This window comes from Equus przewalskii, chromosome 7, assembly GCF_037783145.1.
Source record: "Equus przewalskii isolate Varuska chromosome 7, EquPr2, whole genome shotgun sequence".
Lineage (NCBI taxonomy): Eukaryota > Metazoa > Chordata > Mammalia > Perissodactyla > Equidae > Equus > Equus przewalskii.
Genome location: NC_091837.1, coordinates 30,249,161 through 30,273,683, shown reverse-complemented (window position 1 = coordinate 30,273,683; position 24,523 = coordinate 30,249,161). Strand labels below are relative to the sequence as shown.

The window sequence follows — 24,523 nt, the reverse complement described above, 5'->3', positions numbered from 1 at the left end:
CCCGGGCCGGTGGCGGCCGCGGCCGGGCTGCTTCCTGGGGAGCGGACCCTGGCTCCCCGCCCTTGCGCACGCGGACCCCCGCCGAAGCTCGGATTCGCGGTGACCGCTGGGGACCCCGAGCGTCAGCCGCAGCGCTCTCGGAGGACGCTTGGTGGAGCCCTTGCACCGCGGTAGACTGGGGTAGGGGCTGGGGGTGCGTGTGCGGTGGGGGCTGGGGTGGGGGGGAGAGCGTGGGGGGCGGGGGGCGGGGGGTGGGGTGAGAGCGGGGGGTTGGGGGGGCAGGGTGGTGGGGTGAGAGCGTGATGGGGGCGGTGCGGTGGGATGAGAGCGTGGGGGGGCGGGACGGGGGGGTGGGGTGAAATGGTGGGAGGGGCGAGGAGGGGGGTGGGGTGAGAGCTTGGGAAGGGCGGGGTGGGGGGGTGGGGGGTCGGGGGGTCGGGGGGACTGGGGTGGGGATGGCAGAGGCGGCGCCAGCGGCTGGAGGGGGCTGACTGTGAGAGAGCCTGGGGCGCCGTCGGGAGCACGAGTCTCCGGTGGGTGTAGGCGCAGTTGGGGTCAGCGAGGGCTGAGGGTCTGTGGTCACCGCGGGTTTGGGCCGCTGACGTTTGTTGGGAGGGGAGTGTGTGGGGCGCATGCTCAGCGCGTCCCATGTGTAACCCCCGTCACTTCTCCCAACGTTGGATGAGATGGGAACTGTTATTCCCATTTGTCACACGAGGAAACCGAGGTCCACAGAGCCGAAGGATCTTGGGCAGGGCGTGGGGGCTGGAGTTCAAATTAAACGCCCTCACAGCTTGTATCGGGTTTCTCACCCCGTCCCAGCCACCTAGTCACCACTGGTGCTGTCGGGATTGAGGTCCCCTTCTGCAGACAGGGAAACTGAGGCCCAGGCACTTCCGCTGGACCCACGGCCCCAGTCCCAAGGGAGTGGTGGCTCCTCTTCCCGCTGTCGGCTGGGTCCAGGCGCAGCCCCCTGGCTGTCCTGTGGGGCTGTGGTCGTGCTGTCCTCTCCGTTGCTCTTGGAGTGTTGGGGGGGGGGGCCCTCTGAGCGTGGAGATTCTGCGCTTGCTTCAGAAGACCGTTATACTGGCTGGTTGAGATCAGTGCAGTGGGGCACGCTGGTGTACACGACCCTGTGTACGTCCCAGAATTTTACTCAGGTGCATCGGGACAACTTGGTTCCCAGTGGCAGACACCCAGCTCAAACTGGCGCTAGTCAAGGCAAGGGGATTTATGGGCTTGTTAAACTGGGACATCCCAGAACACAGTGACGTCAGGCAAGGCTGGATCAAGTCGAACAAGGACGCAATCAGAACACGTTGTCTCTCTCCATCTCTGTGTTGGCTTCATCCTCAGGCAAGATTTCTCCAAATGACAGCAAAGACAGAGCAGGGCAGTTACACCTGACATCTTTCCAGCTTAGCAAGCCCAGCCACAGACAGATTCTTTTTCAAGCCACAGTCCCAGGGCCGTCTTTCACTGGATGATGGGGATCATGTATCCATCCCTGAACCAACCATGTAGCCAGGGGATGGAAGTGAGCCAAACTGCCTGTGCTGACAGCAGGAACGAAGGAGTTTTCTAAAGAAAATAAGGGGCGCTGAAGTCAGAGTAAGGGAGAGTGGGTGGCAGGCAGGGCTGGATCAAGGGGCTCAGAAGAGATGCTGGTGTAGTTGACCCTACTGTGTAACAGAGTTCTTCCTTCATTTGAGGACTTTGAGAGGGGACTCTGGCTGAGGGGCTGAGGAGGCCTTGTGGGGGGACTAGTATGGAAGGGCAGTGAAGAGAGATGGCCTGTGACAGTGGCCTAGAGTCACAAACATAAGAAGGGGCCCACAAGACAGGCCGTGGGTTTCCCCAGATAGGTCCAGGTGGTGGCTGGTGAGTGGTGTGGGAACCAAGGATGCTTGGCTGGACGTCAGAGGACGTGTCACTGCATTCGGGGGCTGGGTGGCACCACGGCAGCTGTTTTCCCTTCTGACCTACCCCTGAGGTCTGGCGTTTGAACGTGCCAGAGTCCAAGCAGCCAGGGGAGGCCGCTTTTCACCCGTCACATGGGCAGCGTTGAAAGCGTCGTCATGCGCGGAGGAGGGTGTGGGAAGTGGGGTCCTTGGTGCTACTGGAGGGAGTGCCCTGGGCTACAGCCTCCTGGGAGGCCACTGGGGAGCAGCTAGTGAATTTAAAAAGTGCGTTTTCTGTGGTCCAACATCCTTGGTGTCTGCCCTGGAAAGCCACCCCAATCCCTGCGCGAGAAGGCCAGTGCAGGACGTAACAGTGAAAAAGCATCAGAAGCTGCCTGATTGTCCATCTGTGGCTGACCAGCTGACCCAGGGCCACGTGTATGGTTGGTCGTGCTGGCTGTGGGCAAGGACGCGGGTGAGGGTGGGAGCCCCCCCACCCTGTTTGCTCATCTGTGATTCCTGGAGTGGGGCCATGTCCCAGGGGGAAACAGGTGCCTTTCCTAAGACCCACCAGGTGCTGTGGAAGCTGGTGGCCGCCCTGGACTGACCACACTGCGATACACCGAAAAGATGAAACACCACATTGAAGTGAGAAAGAATGGACTAGATCCGGGTGTACCCACGTACTCAGACGTGTTGTTGAGTGAAAAAATTGAGAAAAAAGCAGAAAGTGGAAAAAAACCCCACACAACAGCAATACACTGACATCTACCACGTGCACACCCAGACAGACTTTCGTCTTCTCCTCCGTGCCCCTTGATGCAGTCTTGCCTGCCATCCACTCTCCCTTTCTCTTCTCTCCTTTAGAAAAATCCCACTTTGTCCCTGTGAGCCCAGGGGGTTTAGTGATGCTGACCCCAGCCCCTGTTTCCATCCGCTGGCCACATGGTTGATTCGGGGATGGACACACGACCCGCATCCTCCAATGAGGGATGGCCCTGGGCTGTGGCTTGGACTATTAGAGTCTCTGCAGGTTGGGCTGGCTAAGCTGGAAGGACGTGAGCTGCAGCTTTCCCGGCCGTGTGCGCGTGTGCCCATGTGCGTGTGAGTTCGTGTGTAAAAGCAGAGGAAAAGGTCTGGAGGAGGTATGCCAGGGCACCTGGTGCTGACCTCAGGCGAGGGGGAGGGCGGAGCAGCCCCAGGCCCGCGTCCCTTGGGAGCCCTGACCACGTCCGGGTGTGACCACTCGGTCCCCGCACACAGCGTACTCTCAGTGCTCCCCTCCCCCCACCTGCAGCTGCCGCTCTTTGTCCGCAGGGCCTCAGGCTGCGGACGTCCATCCTGGGCAGCCCTGAGCTTGGGACTAAACGGGGGGGAGATGCTCTCAGTCCTTGGATGTGACCTACACGGTCCATGGACGCCAGCCCTCACACCTCCTGCTCTTCCCAGTCGGGCTGTCCAGGGGGCTTCTCTGGGGAGAGCATCCACGTAGACCACTCTCGCCAGGATCCTCCACTTGGGGTCTGCCTAGGGGCCCCGGGCGAGGACCAGCGCCGCCAGGACGTGGTGGGGCCAAGGCCTTCGCTTCTCAGCATTGTCTTACCGTCTTCCCAGGAGCAGCTGGTCTGCTTGCGTAACTGAGAATCAATAAAAATGAGAACAAGGGAAGTGTAAGTGTGGGTGTTGGATGCAAAAGGTTGACTAGCTCAGATAGGATCCTTCTCCAAGAGGGGGCCCCCCAGGGGAGGTGGTGGGCTTAGACCAGGCCCCCGGGCCTTCCCTCGAGCTGTCGTGGGGCACGGGTCGCGTGCCTGAATCCCTGCCCTTGTGCGGCTGACACTGGGTTGGGGAGAGATGAATCGGGTATGGCCAAGTGTGAGACAATGGCCCCCAAAGACATGTGGTCCTGACCCCTGGTCCGTGAACGTGTTCCTGTATGTGGCAAGAGGGGCTTTGCAGAAGCGATTAAGTTGGAGATACTGAGGTGCGGGCTGTCCTGGATGGGCCGGGGGGACCCAGGGTCATCACAAGGGTCCCTGTAAGCGGAAGGTGGGAGCTGCGGGTCAGGGAGAAGGCCGTGTGGCGATGGGAGCAGAGGTCGGAGTGCCACAGCCGGGGGGCCGAGGGGCGCAGCTGCCTCCAGGAGCTGGGAGAGGCCAGAGCAGCTTCTCCCCAGAGCCCCAGAAGGACCAGCCCTGCGCATGCCTGGCCTTCAGGCCAGCAAAAGGGATCTCGGGCTTCTAGCCTCCAGAACTGCAAGAGAATAAGTGTGTCTTGCTTGACGCCGCTAAGTTTGCAGTCATTGTTAAGACGGCTGCAGGACACTCGTAGGCCCTTCTGTCAGAGGTGCAGCGTGCAGTGAGGACGGGCAGCGGGTCGGGAGAGCCAGAGGGGATGGCAGCATTAAATGGGAGGGTCAGCCTAGCAAAGGCCTGAAGGAAGAGTGGTTCATGTGGAGAGGACAGCCAGGGCAAAGGCCCTGGGGCAGCGCCTGTGTGTTTGACAAGCAAGTCTTCTTGTAAGGACACCAGTCAGAGTGGATTAGGGTCCACCCCAATGAGCTCGTTTTACCTGAATCAGCTCCGTACCGTCTGCAAGTGCAGTCACGTGCTGAGGAGCCGGGGGCAGGACTCCAATATAGGGCTTTTGGGGGACACAAGTCAGCCCATAACAGACACACAGATGGAGGGGAGAGGTCAGTGGGGTGAGGGCCGTGCATGGGGGGCTCGTATAGGCAGGGAGGCTGTGAGGGCTGGAGTGCAGGACTGCTGGCTTCCCCGGTCCTGCTCCGTGTGGCCGCGCAAGCTGCAACTCCTGGTCCCGGCGCTGGTCCCTCTGCTGAGCTGAGTCCCCACCTCCAGGCTGTGTCGGGGGGAGAACCCCCATCCCTCCCGCCCCGTCGCCCAACGAGCTGAGCCGCAGCCTCCAGAGAGGGCGTGACAGGAAGAGCAGCTCTGGTTCAGAAGACTTGTGCTCCCCTCTCCTATCTGAAGAGGAGGTGCTGACTGCTGGGGCTGGCTGTGAGGCGTGCGGGCTGAGTCTTGTCTTCTGTGCAGGAGGAGTCTCTGCCCCCTCACCCCCACGGTCTCTGTGCAGGAGGAACGATTTTAGGCACCTTGGAGAAACCCAGCTTGAGGGAGAAAATCAGGGGTCTGGCTTCAGGCATGGCTGACTCAAGGGCTCTGCACTCGACTCTCGTTTCCTGGGCTCCGCTTCCTCCGTTTGGCTGGATTCTCCTGGGAGGAGGTGGCCTGACTGCTCCTGGCTGACCCCATGCTCCCCACGCCTGCCCAGAAGAGAAGTCTCTTTGCTAGTTTCAGACAAGGGCTGGATTCTCTTTCAGCCCAGAGCCCATCCCCAGGCCAAGCGGAGGCGAGTTCTGATCGGCCAGCCTAGGTCTTGGGCGAGGGTGGGCCAGCTCCCCCCAGCACCGCGTGGGCCGAGTGGGGGAGGGCCAGCTCTCCAGAGGAAAATCGGGGTGCAGGTGCCAGAAGGGGGAGTTGGGGGGACAGAGGCAAGACAGTGGAGGGCCGGCACCCCCTTCCTGGGTTGTCCAATTCCTGCGCTCCAGGCTCCAGTCTGAGGGCGCACAGATCCGACTCAGTGAATTCCCCTGGCCACCCCATGCACAGGCTCTGCAGCTGCCCCCAAGGGAGGAGGAACGGAAGCTGAAAACCTGCGTCCACACGCACACTTGTGCGTGCGTGTCCACTGCAGCATTATTTGCAATCACTGAAAGGTGGCAACGAGCCAGATGTCCACGGGTGGATGAAGCAATAAACGAGATGGGGCGTGTCCACACAACGGAGCATTACTCAGCCCTAAAAAGGAAAGGGGTTCTGATGCGTGCTGGGTGTGGAGGACCCTTGAAAACGCTGTGCTAAGTGGAAAAACTGGACACAAAGGCCGCATAGTGGACGATTCCATTTACAGGAAACGTCCAGAACAGGCACATGCAGAGACACTGAGTGGATTGGTGGCTGCCAGGGGCTGGGGGAGGGGGGTGCGGGGAGACTGGTAGTGAGCAGCTGGTTTGTTTTGGGGTGATGGGATCTTCTGGAATTCAACAGTGGCGATGGCTGCACAACTCTATACTGAAGCCCACTGAACTGTCCGCTTTAAGAGGGAGACCCGTGTGGTGTGTGAGTCACAGCTTCAAAGGAGAGAAGGAACTGCGGGGCCGAGGGTCGAGGGCTTCGCCTGGGCCGCGCCCCAGTCTGTGCTTTGTGCCCTGCTCGTCCCGCCCACCGTGCAGTGAGCAGCCACTCGCAGCGCTGGGCACGTTGTAAAGCTGAAAAAGCGCCAAGTCAGTGTGTCACCCAACCTGAGCCGTGCCGCGGTCTCACGTGGCCCTGAGAAGGCAAACCGGGGCGTGCTGCTTCATCACTTACGGCTTTTGTTGCCAACGTCTTGGCAGAGCTTTTCTGGGCCTAGCAAGACACAGATCTCCATTACAGTCTCTAGCAAATGGACAATGAAGGACCTGCCTCGGGAAAATGCACTGGGGAGGCGCTCGGAAAACTTCCCGCGCAGTCGGGGCTGTGAAGTCCCCCATGCGGCTGTGGGATCTGCGCTCAGCCAGGTGACGTCCTTGTGCGGGGCAGCCTGGGGACGCGATGTACTCTGTCTTAAAAAGTTCGTGGAGGGGCTGGCCCCGTGGCTGAGTGGTTAAGTTCGCGCGCTCTGCTGCAGGCGGCCCAGTGTTTCGTTGGTTCGAGTCCTGGGCGCGGACGTGGCACTGCTCATCAAACCACGCTGAGGCAGCGTCCCACATGCCACAACTAGAAGGACCCACAACGAAGAATATACAACTATGTACCGGGGGGCTTTGGGGAGAAAAAGGAAAAAAATAAAATCTTAAAAAAAAAAGAAAAAGTTCGTGGAGCAGCCCAGCCGGGCTGAGTGGTCTGGTTCTCCCTCTGAGTCCAGCTCAGCTGAGGAGCTAAAGCTGTTCCTCGACGGTCTCTGGGGTTTCCCTCCAAAGCCCCTGCAGCAGGGTGGCTGGTGTCCCTCCAAAGTCACGTCCACCCAGAGCCTGAGCGTGTGAGCTGGTTTGGAAAAGGCTTGTTGCACATGGAGTTAAAGTTAAGGATCTCGAGGGGCCGGCCCGGTGGTGCAACAGTTAAGTTTGCACGTTCCACTGCAGCGGCCAGGGGTTCGCCGGTTCAGATCCCGGGTGTGGACATGGCACTGCTTGGCAAGCCATGCTGTGGTAGGCGTCCCACATATAAAGTAGAGGAAGATGGGCACAGATGTTAGCTCAGGGCCAGTCTTCCTCAGCAAAAAGAGGAGGATTGGCAGCAGATGTTAGCTGGGCTAATCTTCCTCAAAAAAAAAAAAAGTTAAGGATCTCGAGATAAGGCCATCCTGGATTAGGGAGGGCCCTCAATCCAGTGACAAATGTCCTTACAAGAAGAGATGAGGAGGGAGAAGAGACAGAGAGAGGTGGAGGTGATGTGGTGATGAGACAGGGACGGGAACGATGCAGCCACAAGCCAGGAGGGCCCAGGAGCTGGAGAGGCGAGAACAGACTCTCCCTCAGAGCCTCCAGGGGGACCCAGCCCTGGACGCCCGCACCTCGGACTTCTGCCTCCAGAGCCGAGAGGATCAACTCCGACTATTTTCAGCCCAGTGGTGGTGGTTTGGGACACCGTCCAGGACACTGCCTGTCTCTCTGTGCCCACCCGCCTTCCTTCAGGCCGTTCCCTAAGCCAGAGCCAGGACGACTTTCCCCACAGGTGAAGGGATAGTGTTGCCTGCCTCACACCCATCAGTGGCTTCCAGCTGCGCTTGGAGGACAAATCCCAGCTCCTCCCCCGGCCTGTGGGTCCTGCCCCCGGCCCTGCCCAGTCCCCTCATCCCCACTGGCTCCCCAGTCCAGCCGGAGCCCCTGACCCGCCTCCTCTCCCTCTGTCACTCCAGGCACATTCCTGCCTCAGGACCCTTATGCCGGCTCCTCCCAGCCCCCACAGCCCCGTAGCTCCCTCTGGACCGTATTACTCCCCACAGGTCTCTGCCCATGTCTCTTGTTGGAGGCGTCTCCTTGCTCCACCCTCTCTGCACAGCATCCTTGCTCTCACCCCGCCCCAGCCTTGTTCACTGCCTGCCATCTGGTGTGTCCTCGTCTGTTCGCTCTCATGTCCCTCAGGGCCGGAGCGCTTTGCTGTCCTGCTCATGCTGTCTCCCCAGCAGCACCTTGGTGGTCTCGAGGGGAGGCTGACCCAGTCCCCTTCAGGGCGGCAAGGGGACGAGAGGGCACCCGGCAGGCATCTCCTGATCTCCCAGCCCCTCAGCGTCCCTGCTCCATCCCTTCAGTGTTGGGGGCCCCCAGCGACTGGCTCTGGGTGGCTCCCCTTGCCCTGCACATGTCCTCCCGGGCTGACCGTCATCATGCTGGACGCTCTGGTTGCCTGATGCTGGAGCTCTGGCCTATCTGACTCCTGCAGCCGCGCCTCCTCACCAGACATCCCGCGGGTAAGCCACAGGCCTGCACACCACCCCTCCCCCCCCCACCCATGGCCGCCCTCCCTGACTCCACGGCAGGCGTGCCATCAACCCTGCAGCCCCAGCCAGGGGCCCCGGCGTTGTGATTATCTTTGTAGAACAGCTTTATGTGTCTTTATCCCAGAGGTGCTCATTCGGAACAAGTTTGTTATGAATAATGAGAAAAGAAAATAAATCTCTCCATCTTGACTTTACTAAAGTCAACAAATATTTCCTTAGTAAATTTTCAATTCCCAAGTTTCATCTGTTTTTTGTGAAGGAAATAATCTCCCATCAACTCACACAACATGTCGGAAGACGAGCTTTGGGGCATCGCGGGAAGCCTTGTGGCTGGGTGGCGGGCTTGGCAGTGGGGAGACAGCGCCCATGATGCTGCATGACCCTGTCTTACCTGCAGGACTGAGGCTGCCAGCGCCGAGCAGAGCGCCACTCCCATCTGTTCTCCACTGGCCTCTCAGGTCCAGGGCTCGGCGAGGTTAGCAGGCTCCTGCGCACTCATCCTACGAGCTGGTGGCACACATTCAAACAGGCGCTCCTGGGTCTCAGCTTTAGAAGGCAAAGTTTCCTTTTTCTTTCTCTTTTTAAATAAACTTTAAAATTTAGGACAGTTTTGGGGCTGGCCTGGTGGTGCAGCAGTCAAGTTCACACGTTCTGCTGCAGCGGCCAGGGGTTCGCCGGTTCGGATCCCGGGTGTGGACATGGCACTGCTTGGCAAGCCATGCTGTGGTAGGTGTCCCACATATAAAGTAGAGGAAGATGGGCATGGATGTTACCTCAGGGCCAGTCTTCCTCAGCAAAAAGAGGAGGGTTGGCAGCAGATGTTAGCTCAGGGCTAATCTTCCTCAAAATAAAATAAAGTTTAGGACAGTTTTGCATTTACAGGAAAATTGCAAAGATAGTACAGGAAGTTCCCATATGCCCCATACCCACTGTCCTCTCTTATGAACATCTCACATGACCCAGGCACATTTGTCACCATTAGTGAACCAAAATTGATACGTTATTATCAAGTAAAGTCCATGCTTTATCAGACTTCCTCAGTTTCCCCTAACGTCCTTTTTCTGTCCCAGGATCCCATCCAGGGACCACGCTGCGTTCAGTTGTTGTGTCTTGCTCGGCTCCTCTGGGCTGTGACGGTTCCTCTGACTTGCCTTGTTTCTGATGACCTGCACAGCTGTGGGGACTCTGGCCAGGTGTTGGCAGGATGTGCCTCCATTGGGATCTGTCTGGTGTTTCTCTCATGATCAGTGTGGGGTGGTGGGTGAACAGAGTCCTCGCCACCCTCCCCAGGGTGTCTACAGTCAACACGACTCATCACTGTTGGTGTTGACCTTGATCACCAGCTGCGGCGTGCTGGTCGGGTCCTCCTCTGGACAGCTGCTGTCTCCACGCTGTCCTCTTTAGGAGGCAGCCACACAGTCACGTGTGTGTCTCCACGGCTCCGTGGGCTTGAGGGCGGAGGAAGCACAGACCTTCTTGGGCACTCTTCTGCGCGGGAGCCTGTCTCTCCCTGTGTGTGCTGTTGACGTGGTCATTTATACCATGTGGGCTCATGGATATTTGTTTTATACTCTGGGTTACAGCCCAACATGACATTGCTGGTTGATGGCTCCATGTTCCAGCTTTGGCCACGGGGACTCTCACTTGGCTCCTGGGGGCCTTCCCGACGGCCCTTCAGTGTGGGGTTTTGCTGTTTGGTTTTGGCGCACTTCCTTCCCTCCCGGCTCTGTGAGATGCTCCCGGCTCACCTGGAACCAGCCGTTCCTCCGAGGATCCCTGGTTCCTTCTGTTGGAGAGCGGACGAGAAACCAGATCTGGGTGCTGGTGTGCTGGCTGCTGCTGCGGCCTCACTGGCCAGCCGGAAACGTGTGTGTGCGCCCCCCTGGGAGAGCTACACACACTTAAGTGTTTCTGTAGCTACATTCAGCTAAGGGCGAGTGCAGACTGAAGTGCCCAACTCTGACCATCACCGTGCGGATCATTCAGCTTCTCCCCTTGCAGATCTGGGAGCCAGGAGGCACTTTTGGCTCCTCTCTGTCTGTCTCCCTCTCTCTCTGTCATCGATCACAGAGCCCCAGAAGTCAACCTCCTAACCTCCTCTGGGACACGCCCCTGCTCTGCGTCCCCCTCCACCCGGTCCATCAATGTTCCCAGACGAGACTGTGCTGTGGGGGCTCCCCGCCTCCAGTCCTCCTTACCCTCCCCGCCAGCAGCTTTCTGAGGCACAAGTGTGAGAATTTCGTCATCATCTGGCACATGCGCTGAGCCCCGCCCCCTGCAAAGTTGCCTTTCTCAGGAAGCTGATGTGATCCGGTTTCATGCTGGGCTGGAGAGACAGACGCTGGCTATCTGAAGTTAGTTTCTGTTTTGGCATGTTTTTGCGAGCTGGGGGGACCTGTCTCACCAAGGCACTGGGCCTTTTCCACGTTAAAAAGGGCACAACCCAGCCTGGAGTCCACTGCGGTCAGACCACCCAGCGCACGTCTGTCCGGGGGAGAGCCAGGGGGCTTGCTCCTGCGGTTTGAACGTCAGAATGAATGAGAAGCCATTGGATGTGCTTTCTCAAACCCCCATTTCAATGTGTGGCTTTCCTGCTTCCCTAAGCTGCCCCCGCTGAGTGATTAATAAACTTGTCATTCAGGCAACTTCCTGCAGTGGGAGTGAGTTTGGGCCGGCCCTCCACGCTGTCTGTGCTGGAAAGATGGTGCTGGCCGTCCTCTCCAGCCAGCCCTGGGAATCCCGAGAAGCTGTGGAGAGCTTCCAGGTTCCTGGATGGTAGGGTGACCATCCCAGTGCAGCCCCAGCCTGGGGCACAGAACTCAGGTGTGGACCCCGGCCCAGAGGGCAGGTGTCGTCCGTGGCCCTCGGTCTATGGAGTGGGGTGAAGGAGACTCTTGGAGGGCCGGGCAGCCTACGCACCCCGATTTTTGATTTTTGAGCAGAAGCAGCACCCTGATTTCCTTTGGGGGTTTGCCTGTCCCCGCTGGCCATGTCCGCTCTCGCCCAGGGACCCTGGCTGTGCTGCACCCTCTGGAAGCCCCCTGCTGGCATTTGAATCCTGGAAGTCAAGAATGAGTGAGCTCTGCCGCTCATGTGCTGCATTAGCTCGGAGGTTGTAGGGTGGGCCACTCCTGCTCCGGCACCTTCTGGAGCTGCCCGGGTCCCACTGGCCTCCCTGGCCCGGTGCCCAGCATCCCACTACTCCAGGGAGCTGCCCACTGTCTCACCACGACCTACCTTTTGCCAAGTCAGCCGCTCAAGACCAGGGACCTAACAACCATGTGTACCCCTACAGGAGGGACGGGGCAGTGGCCAGGGCACCACCTGCAGACCTGATGATGCTGGCGGGGGCGGGTGAGCTGAGGAGGGCAATCTGAAGAATGTGGACTTTAGTTAGTAAAAATGGCTTCACATTGGTCCATCCTAACGCCAGATGCTAACAGCTGGGGAAACCGGGTGCCGCATGTGAGAACTTTTTCTGTCTTCATGATTTTTCTAAAAAGAAGTTTATTATAAAGAGAATAAAGAAGTTCTTTATGTACAGATACAGAAGTAGCTCCAAGGTGTAGGATAAACACACGATGAAGCAGGCACGGAGCGTACCACTTTCTTGTGTGTAAAGATGCATTGGTGGGGGGGCAGAGAAGGGAGAATGTACTTTCCTATTTGCTTGTATTTGTAGAAAAGAACTTGGGAGGAGCACAAGAAAGGAACATTTAACCGTGTGAATGAGCTAATTGAACACGAACACTCCGATGTTGCTGGCGCCGCCTGGGACCCCGTCCTCGGGCTGCGTCCCCAGCCCTCTGTTGGCATCCCGCCTCCCTCTGCCGATCCCCGCCCCCGGCCGCTGGTTTCTTCCGGTCAGCCCTCTCCTGTGGGCCTCTCTGTTCTGGGAGAAGAGCCCTCCCCAGCAGCGCCCATCTTGTTCCGGGAATCTGGCGGAGCAGCTGGGCCCTCGGCTCTCGGTAGGTCACGGAGAGTTTAATGATCTGGACACAGGTCACATTCGAGAATGAGTAAGGCACGCCGATCTGAGCAACACACCACCCCCAGGATCCAGGGGCATCGAAGCGAAATAGCCAGCCTTGCTGAAGACAGGCGGGAACATGTTTCAGAGAACAATTTATCAGCACATTTTAAGAGCCTTAGAAATGATCCATAAAACCGCTGCAAATTCATTATAAGGAAAGAATGTTTCTAAAGGGGACAAACTCTATTTACACACGTGTTGATGGCAGTATCCTAACAGTGAGAACACAGGAAGTCGTCCAGAGTCTAAATAGAGGGTGGTCTATCCATGGGGGCCCAGACCCGGGAGACAGGGCATTGTGTGCAAAGTTACCCCTGAAATCTCTCCAGTCGCCCACAAAGCACAACATCCTGGAGTCAGCGGGTGTGGACGTTGGCAGTAGTATGGAGTGGATAACATGCCATCCACAGAAACGTGCATCGTACACATCAAGAAAAGTCCCGTTTTCCAGCATTTTTAGCTGCAGGCAGTGTGAGCGTGCTGACTTCATGAGGGCACTGCAGAAGGTGCCACACCCACCCTGTGTCCATTTCCATCTGGGGAAATTAAGGTGACCGCAGACGGTGGGTCTGCAGCCAGCATGGTGGGAGGCCTGGCCTGGGCACCTCCCCGGACCTCACCGACCCGGCAGAATTCCACGGGATGGGGCCAGACTGTGGGTCCTCCTCCGTTTCCTGTCGTGGTGACGGTGGTCACCAAAGTCTCGTGGGCCCCCAAACAAAATCCACGACATGTGTCTATCGGTGAGCTCTCGGGAGCTTGCCCTGCGAATGTCTGTGTAAAGACTGCGTTCCCTCTTGAAGCCACAAAGCTTGCCTTGCAGTACCGTGTCCCCCGCCACACTCCCAGGACGCTCCGAAGAGGGCTCCGTGAGGCCCAGAGACATCGTCCCCGGCCTGCCTGGCAGCAAGCAGAACGTCTGACCCATCAGATGGGATCCCATGGACTCCCGGAAGGAGCCCAGAGACGGCTGCCAGGTGTTCTCGTCAGTTCCTCAGGCCGCTGCTCAGGGACAGACGTGGAGAGAGGACCCGCGCCCCCGGTCAACACCCATCCTGTGGCGCTCAGTCAATGACTACCCCACTGGTGTCCGCCCTAAGTAATTGCCTCCCCATCAAGACTCTTGTTTCTGGTTCATAATCCCAGCTCCTTCACAGAGGAAACGACACGGCCAAACAACGGTGCTGCACGTCAACAGCGGGGCGTGCAGGAGCGGGGACATAACCGGCCTTGGCACGGCCAGTCTTGTCCAAAGACGCAAAACCGGGAGCCATGAGAAAAATGGAGGACTACATGAAAAAAGCAATTTTTGCATGTTAAAAAAATTAGTCCAAAGAGAAGTGACGGGGCTGGCCCCGTGGCCGAGTGGTTAAGTTCGCGCGCTCTGCTGCAGGCGGTCCAGGGTTTCGTTGGTTTGAATCCTGGGTGTGGACATGGCACTGCTCATCAAACCACGCTGAGGCAGCGTCCCACGTGCCACAACTAGAAGGACCCACAACGAAGAATATACAACCATGTACTGGGGGGCTTTGGGGAGAAAATGGAAAAAAATAAAATCTTTAAAAAAAAAAAAAGAGAAGTGACAAATTGGGGGGAAATTCTTTACAAAATACTCCAGAAAGGGCTGGCTTGCTGACCACGTGGAGGGTCATAAAGGACCGACAGGGACCACCAGAGAAGGACAAGCTCAGCCCACAAGAAAGAAACACAGACTTTTAAATGAGAGAAGCTGCTCGACCTTCCTCATAATTAAGACGTGAAACTAAAATGAGGGAACTCTTCCTCTTTCTGATTCAGCAAAGAAGGAACGTTTGAAATGGCCCTGCATGTGAGCTGCGGGAAAGGCACTTGCTGGCGCAGAGCCCTTTCTGGAGGGCAGCTTTTTGCTTGAAATAAAAGTGTGCGGTCCTGTGATGCAGCACTGCCACGCTGGGATTCATCCTGCAGACTCGTCGTACTGTGTGTGCCGTCTGTCACTGGGGGACCGCTGCACGAGATCATGGGGCACTCTGGTGGCAGGAGGGCAGCGTGCCCGCTCTGTGGGGAAGCTGGCAGTGCCCAGGTGCCCGGCATGCACCGCAGGCATTTGTTGAGTGGATGAGGACGGCCGTCAGAAAGGACAAGGGAGGTCCCTAGTGCTGACATGGCGCCGTCTCAGGTAAATGCGTGCACAAAGTGCAGCAAGGCGTGCACAGTGGGCTACTCCTGTGTGGAGCTGCGACCATGGCTGGGTTCTGCACTCTGGGCGCGGCACCCTCAGCCCCCGCCTGCCCAGGCCCAGCTCTCGTGGCCTGACTCCCTCACCGCCTCCCTGCAAACAGTTCCCAGGGGTGTCGTGTCTTCCCAACTACCTTGAGTGGAAGGGGCTCTTTATAAGATAGAGTTTACTTTATAAGAAGGAAAACCTAGAAGTTCCATTTTTGGGTTTTGGTCAGTTGGCAGAACTGAAAACAGACTCCGACATCGACACAGAAGGGTGGTTAAGTGAGCTGTGCACAACTTTCCAACTGCAGGGACGAAGTCATGGTTCTGAACTTCAAACCGCAGGTAAGCTGCAAGTCCTTATTTCTGGTGTTTGAAACAAGACGCGGCCCATGATCAGCACCTTATGTGCCCACCTGGGCACTGTGCATGCTGTGTGCGGGACAGAGAGAAGGATGGCAGTGGCGTGAGACCCATGTGACATAGTGAACCTGGGGGGTCACACATCACTGGGCATGAGCTGAGCAGAGCTCCCGTGAGACGACGGTGTCATTTTGCACCATCTACCCGGGTGAACTCTGAGGATGTCGTGGATGCTAAGGAGAGCCATCTACTCCAAGGTGCCGTGCCTAGAATGGAGGCCTGCAGGCCACCTGCCTCTCCTGCTCCGTCCCGGGCGACAGGCAGCCTGGCTCTGCGCCCCCAGTGCAGGGTGTGCCTGAGCTCCGGCGGCAGCCGGGGGCACAGGAAGCAGAGTGGCCGGAGGTGGGGGGATGCCAGACAGGCAGACCCACCCGCTGCTCACACATCACCGTTGACGCTCATGTAGGATGTGCGTCACAGTAAAATGACAGAGGACAAATGGGAAAACACACTCACAAGCCAAACAAGGAAGAAACGGCCCACAGTTGCTAGCTAGAAAAGGTGTTTTCCTCTCATTTTATTTGATAATACATTTTCACAGAAACATGATATTATTTACAAATATACAGGTAAGAGACTGCTGGTCAAAAATCTTAAACTGAGAATGTCATCAAAAATTAATTTACAAAAACCACCAACTGTCCAAGGGAGTCCCCAGGGGAGAATCTGGACAGTGTTCTGTGATGGGTCTGTGCAGAAGGGGGCTTCGCAGCCCTTCCGGCTTCTGTAACCGCAGCCACCCGGGAGCAGCGCCCACCGTCGCCCACAGTCAGCGGCACGGACCGTCCCGCCCAGCCGCCTGTGCCTCAGGAGGCACTGGTCTGCATGTTTTTGGAAGCTGCGAGCATCGCTCTTACTTTGGCCATGAGGTCCTGTACAAGGAGAGACACAGAGGATCTCTACAAGGTTCCTGTTAGGACCTGGAAACTGGACAATCTACGCGGTGAACTGACCTATGAAAATGTTGGAGGAAGACTTGGAAAAGGAGCTGTGTGGCTGTGAACACCCCCCAGGTAGGGTCCTGCTCCGAATCTCCCACTGCTGGGGCCTCAGTGCTCACGGGCTCAGGCCGGGAGGAGAAGGGGGCAGGAGGGCTGGTTCCCGGGCTCGCCCCGGGGCAGTGCCAAGACCACTGGCCCTCCAGAAGGCCGGCCCACGACCCCTGTCCTTCATCACTATTGCTGAGACAAAGGGAGGGAAGTGAAAAGTAGCCTCTTTATAAAAAAAGGGGAGAAACCCACTCCCATTTTACCTGAGTTATTTTGCTCTGCACAGAAGAAACAATCGCTGAAGAGATCTGACCGTCTTTTTCCTGAGAAACCCCCCTAATGCACACAAAGAGAGACCAGAGGCTTAAAAAATACTTAAAAATTTAGAGATATTTAAAAAAACACAGAAAGGTAGAACGAATAACATAATAAACATCCATACTTCAAACTCCCTAGAACTCAAAAAGAACGTTTTACTATATTTGTTTCCAATATCTTTAAAAATCTTTTAAAAAGAAATCAACGTTATTAAAAATATATATATTTATGTTAAAACACACATTTGAAATATTTTATAAAATGCAACCTAACTGAAAAAGAATATTTTCACCTGAACATTATATAAGACACATTCTAAAAAGAGATGAAGAAATGCACAGAAGCATCAGAAAGCTAGAGCCACACTCCCAGAATCGCGACATGACCACGAGCGGGTGCTCCTGGTCGGTTCTTAAGACTCTTATGTGCGTGGACACGACCCACAATTAGTCGTCGGGGTCTGCACTTCCTACGTCCTACCTTCGAAGAAGCTCCATCTTAGACTCGAATCTCTCTCAAGCGAGCTGTGGCCTGCGCTACGCAGGCGCCCGCATGTCCCATTTCAGGGGCGGCCGTGCTTCATGCTGATGGAAGCACCAGCTCTACAACCGAGAGGGGACGTGACGCCCAAACGCTCCACTCCTGAGCCCCTGCCCAGGCTCTGAGTGGACAGGGGCGTGGGGGGTCTGGCTTTCTGAAATCGGAACTGTTTGGCAAATGCTTCCTGACAACCACGGGTGGCGGGTCAATGGAGAGTCAGTTACCGGCATGAGGACGCTTGCACCTGTGCTAGTGGCCAGGCTGGCCATGTGCCAACCAGTGTGGACTTTGACGTCACACACCCCATGTGGCCGGGAAGAACAGGTTGGCCCCGCTCTTAGTGGCCTGGAGTGCGTGATGTGTCAATGGGGAGTTATGGGTGCCCATCACCTTGGCCCCCCAGTGCCTGGCCCTCCCCCTCCCTTATGATCATGCTGGTCTCCGCAGCTCCCAGTGAGGACAAGCTCCCAGTGGTGACAAAGGCGCCACCATCGGGGTGGTTCGAGAACTAGCAGTTTTGAGAACGGCTTCTGTCACGCTAAAACACGATTTCCCAGCTGGTTAGACAGAAGGAAGTCCTCTCCTTGGCACCTGAGGGAGCACTTCCTCATACAGGACTCTGCGTCTCATGGAGTGGAGGCAGCCCATCTCACACCCGCTCGCGTCTCTGAGGTCGGGCCCACAGACAATCACAAAGGGCTCAGGCCATTCGGTGACTCCCTCTGCCTGATGGGAGAGCAGGGGTTAGCCGAGAGCACGGGGCAAAGGGGTGGCTTCTGGATGGCACTCCCAAGGCCTGGCCCTATTTCTGACTGTCCTTGGTGTCCACCCTCTGCTTAGAGCCCAGGTGACATGTGGACGAGGAGGCCAGGAGCAGGGGTCCCTAGGCCTGGGCCAGTGGTCTGCTGGCTTCCCACTCTGGGCCCTTCCCCATGAGAAGCGCCCCCGTGGCCCAGAAGTCAGGGTGCAGCTGGGGTGGGGTTACCTGGAGCGCTCCTGGCTGGAGCCTCGACTCTCCACGGGAGAGATGCTGGCCGAGTGGGCCGAGTGCCTGCGTGTGGCTTGCTTGCTTGGGGACGCCGACTGAGACCCCGCCTTGGCCTTGGTCCGGGACCGCGAGCGCCGCTTCTTCTTCTTCTCATGGGGGCTTCTGGAAGGACAGTGGGTTTAGGCAAGGGCACAGAGCTGCCTCTGAGGAGTTTTTGGGTAAGTGTTTCCCAAGGGACAATTTGGCGATGTCACCTTTCTATACACGTTAACTCCTTTTTAGAGCTATACACATTTATATGTTATATAAATAACATGTATATATTATATACACACACACACACATACCTGTGGGATTTAAAACATGGGATCAGCACTTTATCCACATTTAAAATACCTAAGATGAGCAACCAAGTGCTGTTTATACTCTTGTTCACTTACGCTAACTCAATGAGATTTCCAACAAGAAACGGAAATTAAAAGCATGTCCTGCCTGGGCAAAAGCTCAGCGTTTCCCTCCGACCCATAGTTTGCAGATGTAACTACTGGGCGCACCTGCGTGTCCACCAGGGAGGCCCTTGCCGCGCCCGGCGCTCCCACCAGACTCCTCGGTCTCACGGAGACGCTGCCTGGCCCTGCCCCACCCGCCCTCCCACACATCGCTCGTCACCAGGGCCTGCTGGCTCCAGGTCAGGAGCGTTGCCCCGGTCCTTCCCGATCCAGACCTTCGGCCTGCACTTCACCTGAGCCCGTCCCCGTCTCCGGCCCGGACAACCTGCTTCCTCAGTTTCCCACATGTCTGACTCCGTTCCACACCCCTGCCGTGTGACCCTCCTTCTCACACTCCTAACAACATTAAAAAAAACCCCTAAAACAAAACACATGTAGGTGGTAAAAGTGATGTGTTCCAGACAGGCGCTGAGCTGCTTCCTGCTCTCGGCCCCTTCGGGTTCCTCCTCTTTTTAAAGGTCCCCACCGCCCACCAGATGCGAGGCTGCCAGTCTGTACTCCGTGGTAACCGAGTGTCTCCTGGAGAGTCTGCATGGGCCTGTCATCACTACTCTAACTGGCCCCTGTTCTCAATCTCTCTGCTTCCGGGCTGTGTCTTGCCACAATGCACCCCAAGGACGGACCCTCGACATGAACTGCTAGGCCAGGGCAGAGGCAGCATGGAGGGCACGGCCAGACGCCCCTCCTCCGCCCACACCCTTGCTGCCACAGCGCTGTCAGCACTGTCCGACTGCAGTGGGAAGATGTGCGCCCGGACCTCGCCACAGTCTGAGCCGGCACCTCTTCTGCGCCCTAACTACAGATGCTGCAGGGTCACCGTCTGCATAGCTCAGACTCCTTTTGGCTCCTTCAAGATTCTGTGTGGCTCGCAGGCCCTTCCCAACCCAGGAGACACTGCGGGGCCTGTCCACACGCCCGCTTATCCCCAAGACCAGCTCAACTGTCACCCTGGGTTTGGGTCCCAGCCCAGTCACTTACCAGGGCAGCGTGACTTCATGAGTTTCTTGGTGCCCTCTTTGTGGTCTGCAGAGTGTGGGCTCCACGCAAGGTGTATGCTCGCCACCCCTCTCCAGCACCCCCATCAGTGCTGGCCCCCAGAGGCACCTGCGAAACACTTTGGTGTAGCCCCCCTCTGGCAGGGACGGCCCTGAGTAGCTGGCAGGGCCTTAGCATTTCAGTCCAGGGTCCTGGTGCTGTTCTTGTGCAAAGGCAGACTGTGGCACCAACGGAGCAATCTGATACTCCAGCGGGGCAAGGGACGGGCTTTCCAGCTCTGCCTTACTAACGAGAAAGAATTGGCCTGAAGTGGCGGCAGCGTGGTACCTTAAATTCAGGTGTGGGAAAGAGTCGCTGGTGAGCCGGGGCCACAGGCAGGTGGCCTGACGCACTGGCCAGGATAAAGACAAATGCTCCACTGATGGAGAGGCTGTCCTAGTGCTGGATACACAGATGTGGAAAGTGCATACAATGGGCGTATTTTCTACATTGCAAAAGTTTTGTGCAATTTTTAGGTCTATACACATAAGCTAGGATTTCAAATGAAGCAGTAAATAAATATTCTGTAGCAAGTGACATAAGTTCAAAATGATTTAGGCCCCAAATCAGCGAAGTTTCTGAGGCTTGCTTCCCTACATGAATTAATTAAAGGTAGGCCAGCAATCCTTGAGTGTAAATCAGTCCAGTTTTACCACAACTTGATCTCACGTGACAAAAGTTTCTAAGCATTTGCTGATGGAACTCATTCATTCAGTCATTTAAAAACCTGAGGCGCACTTTACATCCAGCAGAACACAAAGGTCTCAAGTGCTGTTTGGTGAGTTTTGGCAAGAGCACACATGACGTCCAGGCCCCCACTGTGGTCAGGAACATCCCATCATTCCAGAAAGTTCCCTCACTGCCGCTCTCAGTCATCTGCATGCTCTTCCGCACCATGGTTGATTCCCAGCACACAAATTCAATTCCCATAAACAGAATACTGCAGTATTAATCCTTTGTGTCTGGTTTCCTTTGCTCAGCAAAACGCTCCCGAGATTCTCCCTCAGTGTTGGCTGTCACCAATCTGTTTCCTTTTGCTGTCGAGCACTGCACTGTCTAAAACTACCATCATTCGTTTGTGCTTTCCCCTGATAACAGACATTGGGGTTGTTTCCAGTTTTCAGCAATTATGAATCAAGTTGCTTTGGGGTCAAACGTTGGACTCATAGTCAGTCAATACCTGGGACGGGCACAGCTGGGTCGCAGTTTCCCAAGCAGTCACACCATTTTACACGCCCACTGCCCAGGTCTCAGCGCCCCAGTCGCTTGCATCCTTGCCAACACTTGGTAGCGTCTGTCTTGTGTACTTTTAGCCATTTATGTCAGTGTAAAGCGGCACCTCATGTGGTTTTAATCTGCAGTTCCTTGACAGGTGGCTAATGATGCTGAGCATCTTTTCATGTGCTTATTGGCTATTTAATACATTCTCTTACAAAACTTGCCTGTTCAGGTCATCTGCCTCCTCTTTAATACAGTGTCTGTCTTTTTGGTGCTGGTACAGGCCTTTGTCAGAGATGCATATTGCAAATATCTCTCCCAGCCTGGGGCCAGCCTAGTCATTTTCATAACTGTGCTTTTGTGTGAAGTTTTAATTTCAATGAAGTCAATTTTATTATTTTTTTCTCTTTGTCTTCTCCAAAAAGCTGAATGGTTCTGGTTTTCACGTTTAGGTCTCTGATCCATCTTGAATTAATGTTTGTGTATGGTGTACAGATCACTTTTTTTTTTTTTTAAGGAAGATTAGCCCTGAGCTAACTACTGCCAATCCTCTTCTTTTTGCTGAGGAAAACTGGCCCTGAGCTAACATCCATGCCCATCTTCCTCTACTTTATACGTGGGACGCCTGCCACAGCATGGCTTTTGCCAAGTGGTGCCATGTCTGCACCCAGGATCCGAACCGGTGAACCCTGGGCCACCGAGAATTGGAATGTGCAAACTTAACTGCTGCACCACTGGGCCAGCCCCCAGACGGCTTTTTTCCATTTTCACTTATTTATTTGTTGGTTTGTTTATTTATTTATTTTGAGGAAGATTAGCCCTGAGCTAACATCTGCTGCCAATCCTACTCTTTTTGCTGAGGAAGACTGGCCCTGAGCTAACATCCATGCCCATCTTCCTCTACTTTTTATAGGTGGGATGCCTGCCACAGCATGGCTTGCCAAGCGGTGCCATGTCCGCACCCGGGATCTGAACTGGTGAACCCCAGGCCACCAAAGTGGAACATGCGAACTTACCTGCTGTGCTGCCAGGCTGGCCCCACTTTTCTCCATTCTGATATCCACATATCCAGTTGTTCAAGCACGTTTTGTTGAAAAGACTTCCCCTTCCTCATGGAATTGCTTCGGCATGTTTGTCAAATATCACCTGGCTACGTAATGTGGGTCTTCTCGTGGACTCCGTTCAGCTCTGTTGCTGTTTCTACACCCTTATGCTCATACTGCAGTCTGTGTTTTTCCCAACTCTACTGTAACATTGTGTAACTTTCAGGCGCACCAACGCACACCATCTCGATCACTGTAGCTTTCCAGTAAGTCTTGAATTGGTGGTAAAGGTCCTTGAACTCTGCTTTCTTCTTTCAATTGTCTTGGCTACTCTAGGTCCTTTAAGTTCCACACAAGTTACAGAGCTTCAGTTTGCCAATTTCCACGAAAAGCCCGTGGGAATTTTGATGGGATTGCAGTGGACCCACAGATCAGTGTAGGGAGCAGAGACATCTGAATAATACTGAGCCTTCCAATCCATGAACATGGCTCTCTCTCCATTTATTTAAGTTACTTTTGTTACATTTATCCATAGTAGTTTGTTTTTTTGATACTGTTACGAATGGTATTGTTTTTAACTTCATTTTTTGATTGTTCTAGGTTAGTATATACAAATAAACTTACGGATTCCTTAAGGTTTTACACAATTATGTAAAAAGACAGTTGTACTTTTTCCCGTCCATCTGGATGCCTTCTACTTCTCTTTCTTGCCTTGTTTCTGATCTCAGAAGAGCTCAGGCTTCTTCAATAAGTGTGATATTGGCTGTGCATTTTACAAAGTGGCTTTTATCAGACAGAGGAAATTTGCTTCTATCCCCACTTTGCCAAGAGTTTTTTCCCCCCTTTTTTCACTTTAATGAATGGGTGATGAATTGTGTTGAATGCTTTTTCTCCATCATTGAGATCACGTTGCTCTTCTTCATTTCTTCAGTGAATTACAATGATTGGTTTCTGAACACTAAAGAATCTTGCATTCGTGAGATAAATCCCACTTGGGCATAAGGTATTTTTACCCCATTAATAAACTGCTGGACTCAAATCAGCTGATATTTTGTTAAGGATTTTTGTATCTATCTTCTTGAGAGTATTGGTTTGTGAACACACATACAAACATATGTGTGCACATACACAGGCACCCCCCCCCCATACATGTGTGTGTGAGTGTACACACCCACATACTCTGTCGATCTGCTTTAGGAATCAGACTGATGATGGCCTCAAGAGATGAGTTGGGAAGTGCTCTATCTTCTATTTTCTTTCAAGAGTGTCTATAAAACTGGTATCCCTTCTTTACTGAACATTAGAATTTACTGGTGGAAACTCTCAGGGACTGGAGTTTTGTGGAAAGGTTTTAAATTAATAACTTCAATTTCTTCAGTAGATATGGGGATATTCAGATTGTCTCTTTCTTCTGTCACTTCGGTAGTTTCTGTCTTTCAAGGAATTTGTGCATTTCACCTAAATTGTCAAATTAACTAGAATAAAATTTATTTCCTTATCGTCCTTTTCATGTCTGTAAGGTGTGATTGGCCTTGAGCTAACATCTCTTGCCAATGCTCTTTTTATTTTTTTTCTTCTTCCCAAAGTCCCGCAGTACATGGTTGTATATTCTAGTTGTGGGTCCTTCTAGTTGTGGCATGTGGGACGCCACCTCAGCATGGTTGATGAGCAGTGCTAGGCCCGCACCCAGGATCCGAACCCGCGAAACCCTGGGCTGAAGTGGAGAGTGTGAACTTAACCACTTGGCCGCGGGGCCGGCTGCTAGGTCTTTCATTCTTGCTCAATCTAAATAAAGATTAATCAATTTTCGATCCTTTTCAAAGGGCTGTCTTTGGTTCCACTGTTGGTCTACTTCTTGTTTCCTTGATTTCTGACCTTTATTAACATTTGGCTTTTACTTTGGGTTCAGTTTCTGCTTCTGTTTTCAGCTTAAGATACAAGATTTGATTGTTGTTTTCAGACTATTTTCCTTTTCTAAAATAAACATTTAAAGCTACTAATTTCCTTCCAAGCACAGGTGCACCCCATTATCATTCATTTCAAAGTATTTTCTACTTTCTCTCATGATTTCTTACTTGACCTATGGGCAATTTAAAAAGTGTTAATATCCAAATACTTGGGCACTTTATAGATATCTTCCTATAGATTTTTATACTTAATGCCATGTGGTAACAAGGGCACATGCTCTGTCACCTGCATCTTTCGGAACTCACTGAGACTGACTGCATGGTGCAGCCGGTGATGTCCGGTGGTACTTCACAAGAATGTGCATCCTCAGCTGTGGCTGCAGGGCTCGGCTGGCTAACGGTTCTGCTCACATTTGCTGTCGCCACACTGTCTTGTTGTCTACCTTTAGTTCTGTCAGATTCTGCTTCAAGCATTTTAAAGCTCTTTTATTCAATGCACACATTTTAAAAACTACGTCCTCAGGCGTGGACCCTCTGTCACTAGGAAACGGCCCTCTTAGCACCACTTCTTTAAGTCAACACTGTCTCCCGTTGACACAGCCGTATCACCTTTCTCCTTATTAGCACTTACAACTTTTTCCATCTTTTAAATTTTAACCTATTTGTGTATTCATATGTAAAGTGTTTCTTACAAGCAGCTTAGGTTTTGCTTTTTAATGCAGTCTAAAATCTCTGTCTTTTAACTAGTGTTTTTAATCCACTTATATTTAATTATTTATATGAATGGTGTTAAGTCTGCAATCTTCTTGTTTTCTATTTGTCCACTTGTCCCCCTCCCCAACGTTTCTGCTTTCTTTGGAATTACTGAAATTTTTTGTTTGTTTGTTTTTGGTTTTGGTTTTTCTCCCCAAAT

At 54.3% G+C, this 24,523-nt stretch overlaps 1 protein-coding gene across 14 annotated transcripts in view; it reads right to left on the bottom strand.

Annotated features, from left to right (window-relative positions):
* Positions 1-15,552: 15,552 nt before the first annotated feature.
* Positions 15,553-24,523, bottom strand: part of SFSWAP (splicing factor SWAP) — a 79,485-nt gene continuing 70,514 nt past the window's right edge. For 7 of the 14 annotated variants that reach the window (XR_011542492.1, XM_070629313.1, XM_070629315.1 and 4 more), the window contains 3 exons: positions 17,896-18,060; positions 16,316-16,388; positions 15,553-15,935 (listed from right to left, as the gene is read on the bottom strand). Coding sequence is in view for 8 of the 14 variants with exons in the window: in XM_070629313.1 (XP_070485414.1) it covers positions 15,870-15,935; positions 16,316-16,388; positions 17,896-18,060 (304 nt within the window). In the remaining 6 variants the exon portion in view is untranslated. Of the gene's footprint in view, positions 15,936-16,315; positions 16,389-17,501; positions 17,637-17,895; positions 18,061-24,523 lie in introns of all 14 variants that reach the window. The other 7 variants (XR_011542490.1, XR_011542494.1, XR_011542491.1 and 4 more) reach the window with 3 other exon arrangements.